Genomic DNA, 11,822 nt, shown 5'->3' on the forward strand with positions numbered 1-11,822 from the left:
TGGAGTCCTGGAAGCTGTTTTGGTTTTCCCTTTTTTTTTTTTTTTTTTTTTTTTTTTTTTTTGGTTTGTTTTTGTTTTGACAGAGTTTCACTTTGTGATCCAGGCTCCCAGGAGTTCACCGAGTTCCTCCTGGCTCAGGCTCTTAAGGCAGGGATTGTGGGTCTGCACCACACTGTCTGGCACGAGAGCTGATTTTGGGTTAGCTTTCACCACACAGCTGACATTCGTTACCCGCCCGGCGCACAGCCCCGTTCTGGAGCCCAGAGGGCTGGCTGTAGTGGCCCGTGCTGTGCGACGCCTCTCTTTCTCCTTAGGCAGATCTGGACCCTGGCACTTCTCACAGGCCCTTCATGGCTGTGTGTGGGTGCAGGCGAGCAGGTCTGAAAGTAGGCAGGGCCTGGCTGTCCTCACCTTTCTGTTCTCTCCTCATTCCCCCAGGAGACAGTGGCACCTGCTATGACAAGAAGGAGGCCCCTTCCGCGCTTGGCCACCTGGCCAGGCCCTGGGACTGTACCTCGGCCGTCACCTGTGTCTCCCTGCCCCTCCTGCCACGTCACGAGGAAGCCCTGGGGTTCCCTGGGCCAGACACACCAGAGATTGGCCTTGGTGGCCCTTGGGCTGGCCGGGCCCCCAGCTCCCCTCTCAGAGACAGCCTGAACCACCTCAACCTGCCTGCGCTGCTGCTGCTGCCCACACACTGGCCCCCAATCCTGCACCCCCACATGTATGGGGCTCCAGACAAACTGCTTGGGGCCCTGGGGGCCCCTCCAGCCCCAGGTAGCTTCAAGTGTGTGCACTGCCCCAAGGCCTACCACACACCAGCTGGGCTGGCCAGGCACCAGCAGCTGCAGTGCCACCTGCAGGCCGGGCGCATCTTTACCTGCAAGCACTGTGACAAGGAGTATGGCAGCCTGGGCGCCCTCAAGATGCACGTCCGCACCCACACGCTGCCCTGTGTGTGCAGCATGTGTGGCAAGGCCTTCTCCAGGCCCTGGCTGCTGCAGGGCCACATCCGGACCCACACAGGTGGGACAGGAGGGCAAGGGTCCTGGGAGGCCAGGATCTGCATGTCCCCCCCCACCACCACACCCAGGTCCCACACTGAAGCATGGGGACAGACTGGTGCCCTCCAAGGTCCTGCCTGGGCCCTTGGGGTTGGCAGGGTCACAGTGCCTTCACCCTGGCACCTTGGCCATGGCCACATCCTGTGCCTGCGCTTGTCCTCATAAGACCTGTGCCCACATGTATCTATACCCATGTGTCCTTTGCTATGATGACAATCATGTGGGTTAAGGGCCCCCAGCGGCTGCATCCTGTTTATATTTGCAGACCCTATTTCCAAATGAAGCCACAGGAGCAGGGTGCAGATGTATCCCAGACTGGGCAAAACTAGGAGCACAGGTCTTTAGAGGGCTAGTGTGTCCACCCTGCAGGGTCTTGGGCTTGGGACAGCAGGAAGGAGAGGAAGGTGGGCTGGGCATCAAGACAGTGAGAGTCAGAGTCTCAGGACTTGAGGACAAACAGTGCACCCCCCCCCCAGCTGGCAGGACACCAACTAGCATCTTGGGGCTCTGTAGTGCTACAGGACTGGTTGGTGGCTTCTCAGGGTCCTTACCCTGCAGTTGGTCAGAGCCATCCTGGGTCCAGGATCCCAACAGCAGGCCCTGCTCAATCCCTGCTGGCCCAGATCATAGCCCTGTGGCTCCTCTCCTGCTGGCCCGCAGCCCAGAGGAGCAGCTAGAGGTTCCCAGAGTGTCTCACACAGGACCGAATGGCCAGGCTCCAGTTGGACTCCAAGATTGCCTAGAAGCCAGCAGCCACCTTCGCCCTGGGCGGGGCCTCCGAGGCCAGGTCTGGCCTGTGTGACCTCCCTGTCACAGCAGCCATGGCCATGGTTGCTACATGTAGTCGGGGAGGAACAGGTCACCCTTAATCCTATGGCCCTGCCCTGGCTGCGCCACTCACCTGACCCCACCTTCCTCCCACAGGTGAGAAGCCCTATGCCTGTGCCCACTGCAGCAGGGCCTTTGCTGACCGTTCCAACCTCCGAGCACACCAGCAGACGCACTCGGGCACCAAGAAGTACCCGTGCAAGGTCTGCGGCAAGACCTTCTCCCGAATGTCCCTCCTGGCGCGGCATGAGGAGGCCGGCTGCTGCCTGGCTCCTGAGGGTGCCCCCTGCCCCAAGAGCTGAGGGTCAACTGGCCTCAGGTCGCCTGTCACTTGAGGTCCTGTGGGACAGAGGCCAGCCACACCCCTGTGGACTCCACCTTAGGGGTATATTCATCACTGTTCTGCTTTTGACCCGGCCCAGTTTCTGGCCCTTGTCTTCTTCTAAGAGTGGGACACTTTGGGGGATACTCAGTGGCACTGGATGGTTCCTGCTGTGACAGGCCTCCCATCTTCCCTCAAAACCTGGGGCAAGCAGGTGGCACTATGACCTGGGAGGGCACAGCCATCTCTTGCCATGAATGTACCCACCTGCCACACCGCTTACCCCATTATGGTGCCAGCAGGGAGAACAGGAGGGGTGGGTGGCAGGAGGGAGTGGGCACCTGATCCTACGGGAATAAAGAGCCAAGTCCCACCTTGTCCTCTGGGTCCTGGAGTCCCCTGCAGCAAGCCCTGGTTCCCATCCAGTGTCATAGTAGTTGCCAACCAGGCACCTTCCTGAGAAAGATTCAGCAAGGACAACAGCAGGGGTAAGGAACACGGTGCCTGGGAGGGCTCAAGCCCCATGGAGGACAGAGGCTGGGTGCAGGAGGGCTGGGTAGGACTGTGGAGGCAGAAGGGCATCTCCAGCTCTGACCAGCTCAACCTGACCTGGAGCAGACAACTGGCCCTGAGCAAGGGGCCTTGACACCTTCACCAGGAGGACTGTGGGTGGGGGCTCAGGGGACGCTTACCTGCTATCAGCAGCTCCACCTCCCTGGCCCTGCCAGGGAATGCGACTTATGTCTGGCAGCTCCCCTTTCACCCTGTGCTGTCAGCTTCCTGTGTGAGTGAACATTCCAGAACATTCTGGAAGGCCTGTCACAACCACACACATGCACAGCTCCTTCCCATGGCTCAACCCTCAGCTGTCCCAGCCAGGAGCCCCGACCAGTGTGGCAACCTATAGTTTCAGCCCCACAGATACTGTCCAGGCCCAGAAAGGCACTGAGCCTTGAGGATCTGGGGGACATCTGAAGGGAACCAGGCCTTGATGCCATATGGCACCCTGGGCAAGGTGACCTCAGAGCTGCAGCCCAATCTGACGGTATGCCAAGAAAGTGGGGCTTACTTCCAGGCTTGAGGGAGCTGTGCATGAGAGGAGACAGGATTTCTGAGGCAGATGTCCCCTGTTGGCCTCCTGAGTGGAGGGGCACTGGCCATCCCTAGCCTCCTTGTCTCTATGTCTCTCTTCGTTGAGGCCACCAAACTTTGGACTGGGGACCCACCCTGATGAGGACAACCTCACCATAACTAGTGTCCCCAAGAACACTCCAAGGTGTTGGTGTTAGGGCTTCAGCTAGGAGTAGGGGGCTGTTCCCTGCCTTCATCTGCAGAGGTGGCAGGAGCAATCAGGTCCCCACTAGGACTTGCTGGAGCCCTCTCCCAGTCAGGTCAGGTCCACTTGTGACCTCCTCTCCACCTCCTGCCAGGGCAAAGGCAAGGGGCCATGCATCTGGGCCAGTCAGAGACCATGGTCACATCCCAAAGGGCCTGGATTCAGAGTAAGTGGTCACTCAGGGAGGGACACGAGTGGCCAGTGAGACCCAGTGCCACACCCAGTGCTGGGGCAGGTTCCTCTGGCACAGCACCCAGAGCCTAAAGGAAGCTGTGTGTGGGTGAATCTATTTCTGGGGCCCTGCGTCTAAATGAGGGTACTGCACCTGTTGGTACGAGGGAAGGGAATTTCACAGGCCTAAAATAAAGCCGAATGTTTTCCTGTAGGACCAGCCCATGGAAAATGCGCTTATAGCTATATCTGGCCTGGTGGAAGCAGGGCCACATGGGGTGCACTGGCACAGCGTGGAGTGGGCATGGACGCCTGCCGGGACTGACTTGGAATGAATGGAGACCTTCCACCCTGCAGGGCTGGCTGAGGTAGCCAAGTGCCACCTCACCCGACACCTATGTCTGTAGTCGTGTGGCTGCCACTGCCGAGGACACCAAGCTCACTCATCGGGGTACCTGAGGCCTAGGCCTCCCCAGAACCATGTACTGGGAAACCCACTCACGGCTCTCTTCTGGGCGCTGCTGTCTGGGGTCCCTGCTCGCCTCCTTTGGCCCCCAGCTTCCCTCACCAGAGTGCCACCCCACCATGGAGAAGGCTCCCATTTTTCTTGTGATACTGGGGGGTCTAGCCCACTCCTCTGCCATCTCTCTCTTTCTTTCTTTCTTTCTTTCTTTCGTTCTTTCTTTCTTTCTTTCTTTCTTTCTTGCTTGCTTGCTTGCTTGCTTGCTTGCTTGCTTGCTTGCTTGCTTGCTTGCTTGTACCAGGATTGAGTTGAGGACTTTCCACTTGCCAGGCAGGCACTTAGGCAAACTTTTTATTTTGAGGCAGTTTTCACTGAGCTGCCCAGGCCAGGCTGGAATCTCAGGTGTGCCCGTGGCGCTGTAATCCCAAGTCTTTGTAGCAAACTTCCAGGCACACAGTCAGACTTGCCCCTGAGCCAAGGCAGGGCAGAGAGGCCTCGCTGCCTCAGGATACCAGCAGCAAGCTAGAACTCGGGTTTCCAGCCAACAGTTAGATCAGAAGGAAGTAGAGGCCTAGGAAGCAGGCAGCGGGGTGGCTGGCCAGGCACCTGCCCAGTGCACCTGGATGAGGGAGAGTTCGGTCCAGAGCCCACGTCTGGGCACAGGTCCCCACTGAAAGAAGTTGCTCCTGGACACCAAGGAGGGGCTAAGCGGTTGCTGTCCCTTCTTGGAGCCCAGGGTTCTATAAATATCATTGTGGCCTGGAATATTCTAGGGTTCTCCAGAGACCTGAAAATAGCCCCTCGTTCCTATCTCTGCTCAGAACCCCTCCTGGCTCTGCTGTGGAGCTAAGTTTAGCTCCCTGGCAGCACTTGGTGGAATGCAAGCTTCCAGGCCTGTCCACCTGTGGACGCAGGAGGTACTGGGAGAATAGCTCGCCCGCCAAGCCTGGGCAGCTCAGCAAGAGGCCACGCTCCTGGGTGCAGTGGTGCACACCTGTAACCCTAGCAGTCAGGAGGCTGAGCCAGGAGGCCGCCGGCAGCACACGTCCAGCCTGAAATGCGTAGTGAGACCCTGTCACAGAGAGACCGAGACAGACAGAAAGACAGAGACACTCTGACCAGATGCTGTCCTGTCACCAGCCTATCATTGAGTTTGTTGCACAGCTGGGTTTCTTCAGCTGCAGCAGAGGAGTGGTGGTACTTCCTGTATCTGAATCCAAGAGAATGCCAAATAAGCTCGCCAGGAAACAAGCTCAGAATGACCACACCTTTAGAAAACATTCAGCCTAGATGGGTACGGTGGTGCATGCACCTGTAATTCCCACTACTCAGAAGGCTGAGGCAAGAGGACTTTAAGTTTGAGGTCAGCATAAGCAATTTAGCAAAATGCTGTCTCAACCTTAGGGGTCTTCTCATCCTTCATGGGGCCCACGGTAGCAGCACCCCCTTCCACAGGTGACTTACAGATGGGGCCGCCAGGTCACAGGGCTCTTCATATCTGCCTGTTTATCTTTTGGGAACCCCTTGACCCTTCTGCTTGGGTATGTCATGGTGAGATGTCCCTGCCTCTGTCATAGTGCAAGCACCTGCCAGCTGTCCCCAGGCTCACTGGGACAGCAGAGCACCTTTGAAGGCCAAGCCAGGCTCAGGTATGCTAACTGCCACATCTTGGTCCCTTCCTGCCTTAAGGCACAGAGGGGACAGCATCACTCCTTTGTACCTTGGCCCCTGGAATAGTGTGCTTGGGGATAAGGGTACAGTGTCTCCGAGGAAAGCAACACCCCAACCCACCACGTGGTGAAGTCCACAATGTGGCCTTGGACACTTTCAGTCTTCCACTGAAGCCCTCAGCTTCCGGCCCAGGCTCTGACCAGTGCCTGCAAAGCACTTGCCCTGAGCCCTCCAGTAAGAGCACACCGGGACGGGAGGGTGAGCAGCATGGGCCTGCGTCCTGCAGGGCAGCTTGGGCTCATCAGCCACTGCCAAGGAGCTACCGGGCTGTGTAGGTGCCGTAGAGTTTGCACAGCAGAGGTGCCCTCCAGGGTGGCAACCATGCCAAGGGTGCAGGGAGGATCAGGTGCAAAGATGGAGGTGTAGATTTGTAAGAATGCAGCTAGGGCTGTGTGTAGTGGTGTATTTGGGAGGTTGAGACAGGAGCATTGCCACAAGTTCAAGACCAGTTCCACGGGAGCCTGGGAGATAGCTCAGTAGAATAAGCGCTTGCCTGGCAAGCTCAAGGGTCTGAGTTCAATCCCTGGTTCCGAAAGAAAAAAAAAAAAAAGACGAACAAAACTCGACTGAACTGCACAGTGAGTCTCAAACAACAAAATCAAACAAATAAACAATATCCCAGAAATGCAGTGCAAGGCCATGCTTCCCACTGAAGCTACAGCAGGCCCCAGCCAAAGGGCTTTGTCACATGTGGGCAGGGTCACCCACTCCTCCCCCACAGGTATAAGATGGGCACAGCAGGCTCAGAAACCCAGTCCAGAGCTACACAGCGAGCAGACACCAGGGCTGGCACTGGGGCCAAGCAGCTGGGCTCTAGTTCATCATTTTTGTCTCTGAGTGACAGGACTGCTCAGTGCAAATCCAGAGCCTCCTTTCGCTTTGAAGTCAGCTAAGAACAGGGCGACAGCTCAGGAAGGCAAATCCCACTAGCAATGGGCTGGCTGGGGGACCTGCAGGGGGCAGAGGGGACCCAGCACGACTGAGAGGCTGGGGCCCCTGTGGCCTCGCTGGCCAGGGGAGGAGGAGAAGGATGTGAGGATGAGGGGATTCTGAGGGCCCCAGGAAGGGTCCTGACCCCATACAGCTGGCCCTCAGGAAAGAATAGGCTGGGGGAGGAGGTCACAGGCAGGGGGGAAGCAAACAGCGCCCAATTCTAGCGTCTGATGGTGACTGACCTGGGGCTCTTGGTGACACAAAGGATGCCACAAGCAGGCCAAAACCTCACTGAACACACAGAGATGCTCAGTGAAGGCTCAGCACCCCACCCTTCCCCCTCCGCCCGCCCTGGCCCTGCAGCTGGAAGGACCTGAACGTCTGCAGCGGGCCACAGGCCTGGGGCAGAGCAGCAGCCTGACACTCGGAGTGGTAGCTAAGGCCACTGGAGGGTGGTGGTCTCGCAGCCAGCATGGTGACTGCACATGGTGGCTGTGGCCCAGGCATGGAGGCACCCACTGTGGTGCAGCGGTGCTGCGTGCGGCTATGGGCAGGGGTCCTGTCCGGAAGTTCTGGGCAGTTGCAGGCCGATCTCCACTGCCTTCTTTCTGGTGGCCTGGAGCACTAGCTGTCTGCCTCCTTATTTCTGCCCGCCACCTGCCTGGGCCCATGCTGAGGGCTTCAGTTTATCCTCATTGTCTCCAAAGGCCCTGTCTTCAAACAGTCACATGACACGGTCCTCGGTGAGGGCTGCTGCACATGAACTGGGGTGCCTGGAGACCCCGACGGAGTTAATTGCTTCCCTCTGCAGTCTGTGCATGGAAGGGTAGCTGAGACGGGGCCTTCGTTCTGGTGTTTATCACACTTACTGTGCTTGGGGCATGGTGACCTGCCGTGGGGCAGGGGACCCCTTGTGGGATACTGACATCCAGCCTAGGAGAAATGGTTAGAGGACAGGGCGGCCAGATAGCTCAGCAGACTAGAGCACCTGCTTAGGCAAAGCATAGCAGCCGGGGTTCGAGCCCCTGCAGGACTTGCTGGCCCCGCCCCCAGGGCATGCTGAGATTCAGACTGGGTGTGGTGGCTCACACCTGTAATCCTAGTGCTTGGGAGGCTGAAAACAGGAGAGTCCCTACGAGTCCGATCTACGCAGTGAAACCCTGTAGACCCTGCACCGAATACATAAAAAAAGAGGAAGGGATGGTTCAAGGAGCCCCTTGCTGAGACCCAGTATCTTCACTTCAAAACCAGTGTATGGCAGGCGTGGCGGAGCACACCTGCGACCTCAGTACAGCACTTGGGAAGCTGAGGCTGGGAGGACGGCTGGGAGTTTCAAGGCCTGCCTGAGCAGCACGGTGAGTTCTGAACTACATCGTGAGGCCATGTCTCAAAACAACAAAACTAAAAACAGCCCCCACCCCCAAAAATGAAACAACAACCCAGTGTGCCTTTGTCTGACTTGCAGGATGTATTTTGGTTCCAAAACTGAACAGCAAGTACTTTTAGGTCAGCACTTCACCAAAGATGAGGTGTGCTACTATGAGGGCCAGTGTTAGCGAGCCCTGAAGAGGAGACAGGGAGTGATCCAGGCCAGCACCCACGAGAACCAGGCTCACCCCCTCTGAGAGCCACCCTAGGGACACCACCTGGGAGGGACCCGTCTACTGCTGCATTTCATTGTCCTTTGTTGTGCATGTGTGCCTGCGTGTGAGGTGCTGGGACTGACCCAGTGCTACCCACACCTGAGCTGTACCCAGACCTCAGCGGCACAGCACTGCCAGCCCCATGCCAGCCCTCCACAGCTCTACACAGCGACGCTGACCTGCACTCCTAGCAGAAGTGCTGTACTGGCTTCGATGCTCGCTGCTAGCTCAGCACCTCTCCCCATGGGGCACACTGCCCCAGTGTCCCCTAGCACGTGTGGCTGTCTCCCCACCTCTCCCAAAGAGGCACTCCAGAGCCTCAGGCGCGCTTCTGTCACTGTCCACTGGCTTGCATCTTCCAGAACTCTGAGGATGGATGTGCTACGATGTCCCATCCCTATCTTTGGCTCTGTCTCCTTTCACTCATTTCCTCACACTGTCCTGGTCAGATCTTTCTTCCTTCCCTCTATTCCTATTTTCCCCTGTGCTTTTGTTTGTTTTGTTTTTGTTTTTGGAGGCAGGATCTCACTCTGTAGTTCAAGCTGGCCCTGAACTCACTCTGTAGCCCCGGCTGGCCTGGGACTCATGGCAGACCTCCTACCTCAGCGTCTAAGTGCTGCCATTATAGGTGTAGTCCTCCACACCTCAATTTTTGTTTTTGTGTCTTATAGCTCAGGCTGATGTCAATCCTGTGAGCACCTGCGGTAGCCTCCTGCACGTGGGGTTACCTGCCTGTGTCACACCTGACCCCGGATACAGATGCTTCACCATGGATTTTGTAGCCACGCCACAGTGCAGGTGCTGTGGACTGCAGGACATTGAGGGCCACCATGGTCATTTGCAGAGACCCTGCACTGCAGCCCCTTCACCTCAGGCCATGGCCACATATGCCCCAGTAGAAGCCAAGTGCTCAGTGCCTTCCCAGCCCCAGCATTTCCAGGGCGCCCTGCAAGCACCGTTGCCCCAATCCCATGTCCCACTCTCCACCTTCACAGCCAGGGTGCCAACTCTTGCATTGCTCCTCCCCTCACTAGGCACAGTGGGCATGCCAGGTGGGCATGCTGTGAGTTGTCCTTGTGGCCCGTGTGCTGTGGAGGGGCTGTGGTGGGACCCATGTGGTCCCTGGGCCTGGGGAGCTGGCCCTGGGGATGTTCTTGCAGAGCAGTCACAGCACTGAGTCCAATTGCCCTCTACGTCTGGTCTTGCCATGTGATCTCTGCCTGTCACAATGTTCCTGCCATTGCAACGCCACCTGCTGTGCTCCCTGAACCTCCAGACACTTTCTGTGCCAGGTTCCTAGCTTCGGAGAGTCCACTGCAGTAACTGAGAACAACACCTAACGCAAGGAGCCCCGCAGATGCCTGCAGCAGCTGCATGGGCGCAGGAGGTCTCAGCACCTGTGCATGGTGGCCATGAAGTACAGAGACCTCCCTTAGAAGAGAGGGTGGAAGGCTGCGGAACCTGGGATCTGCCCCATGCCTGGCCCGATGCACAGGAAGTGTGGTCTGGGCTCTACCATAGCTGCACAAACCATGTGCTCCTGGTTTCCCACAGCTGAGGACAGAGCCCAGGTCCTCTGAACCAAGCTACACCCCCTGCCCTTTACTTTTTATTTAGTGACAGGGCCTTGTTAAGTAACTAAGCTTCCCTGGTTGGGCTCAGATTGCAACCCTTCTACCTCAGCTTTCCAGGATGCTGGGATTACAGGGATGTGTCACTATGCTGGTTCACACATTCTTTAAAACACTTGTTTTGGGGCTGGGGAGATGGCTCAGTAGAATGAGCACTTCCCTGGCAAGGGCAAGGGCCTGAGTTCAATCCCTGGTTCCACCAAAATAAATAAATAAATAAATAAATAAATAACACTTATTTTTCTCTTTCTACCACCAACATCTCTCATTCTGTCTCCCAGGACACTGGTGGGTGCCTCACCGCTGACCTCCTGCCCTAGCAGTGTGGGTGGCTTTGCTTTTGAGGATCTGCCTGATCCTGAATCCGTCCTATGAAGGGGGCAGTGACTAGCAACAAACGTGTTCGAGGACGGCAGGACCCAGGCAGATGCCCCTGAGGCTGCAGGGTGTCGGTGGGGAGAGGATCACCCTGGAATATCCTCCAGATCCTTGGTGTCCTGGTGGGGGTGAGCAGCCAGCTGTGTGGGCTCCCAAGGTAACTAAGGAGAGGCGGGAGAGCTTGGAGGGGCTGCTGTGTCTCCAAGCAGGGGTCAGCCAGCCAGGGCCTGTGGGGTGAGCTGTTAATTGCGTAGCTTTCAATTTCTAACATTGGAGTTGTTTTAAAGCTAACCATGCATTTTGAAAAGCTGGGGAAGTGGAAAGCCAGTGTGTAACAAACTGAAAGCGTCATATCATAGTGATGTATGTGCGCCCATGTTTACAGCAGCACACTGTGCGATAGCCAGATCTTGGAAACAACCAAGACGCCTGACACATGTGCAATGGCTGAAAAGGATGTGGTACTTTCATATAATGGAGCATTTCTCAGCTATAAAGAATGATAAACTTGAAACCTTTATATTTAAGTGGATGCCACTTGAAGATATAAGTGAAATAAACCAGACCCACATGTATAAATAGCGTATTGTCTCCGTAGTATAAGAACTCAAAAGAGGAATTACATATAGAAAGGTACAACACAAATAAAAGGAAAGCAAGAACTTGAGGATTGGACAATGAGGAGTGGGCAAGGAGAAAAGCTGGGAAACATGACGGGGGCAAAATCATGCAGTTGTACGCACGAGAGGGGTGGGGCAGTGACCCTGCGGGACATCTGGAGGTTGTTGAGACTAGCGCTTGGCTGGTGAGATTCTCACCCTGACTAACTGTATATGCTGGTGCCCGTGAGCCAGGCGCTGCACTGAGGATGGCGATGTGTAGCAGAGGGGGCACGCTTGGAGTGCCTGCCATCCTGGCCTTCTAAATATGTACTTCTTGTCATGACATACCAGTTATTGCCATACCGTCTCTCAAGTAAAGCTGGTTTTTTTTTAAAGGGTAATAAATTGTCCTGAGCCAGCGGGTCAGTCAACGAAGGTCATCTGAGGGAGGAGCGGGGAATTGAAGAGGGGACAAAGGACAGGAGATGTGAGAAATGGAGACAAGACAGGATTCTGATCAAGTCTCATCTCGTTTATTCAGGGAGGTGCTGGGTATATATAGTGGAGGCGCAGGGAAATGACGTCAGCGGGTAAAAGGCGCGAGTAACTAGGCAACCGGGCTGACAGGAAGTGCCACCTCTGGGCATAGCAGGAGACCTATGGGAAATAGGCGGGGTAAGAATTAGGAACCTAGGGCTGGTGGGATGGCTCGGTGGTCTG

General features: G+C 56.4%; 1 protein-coding gene across 1 annotated transcript in view; it reads left to right on the forward strand.

Moving 5' to 3' along the window:
* The window catches only part of Snai3 (snail family transcriptional repressor 3), a 5,949-nt gene extending 3,115 nt beyond the window's left edge, over positions 1-2,834 (forward strand). The window contains exons 2-3 of the mRNA XM_023705225.1: positions 439-1,026; positions 1,989-2,834. Coding sequence (XP_023560993.1) covers positions 439-1,026; positions 1,989-2,194 — 794 coding nt within the window. The 3' untranslated portion in view covers positions 2,195-2,834. The remainder of the gene's footprint in view (positions 1-438; positions 1,027-1,988) is intronic.
* The last annotated feature ends 8,988 nt before the right edge of the window (positions 2,835-11,822 follow it).

This window comes from Octodon degus, unplaced genomic scaffold, assembly GCF_000260255.1.
Source record: "Octodon degus isolate 3935 unplaced genomic scaffold, OctDeg1.0 scaffold00215, whole genome shotgun sequence".
NCBI classification, from domain to species: domain Eukaryota; kingdom Metazoa; phylum Chordata; class Mammalia; order Rodentia; family Octodontidae; genus Octodon; species Octodon degus.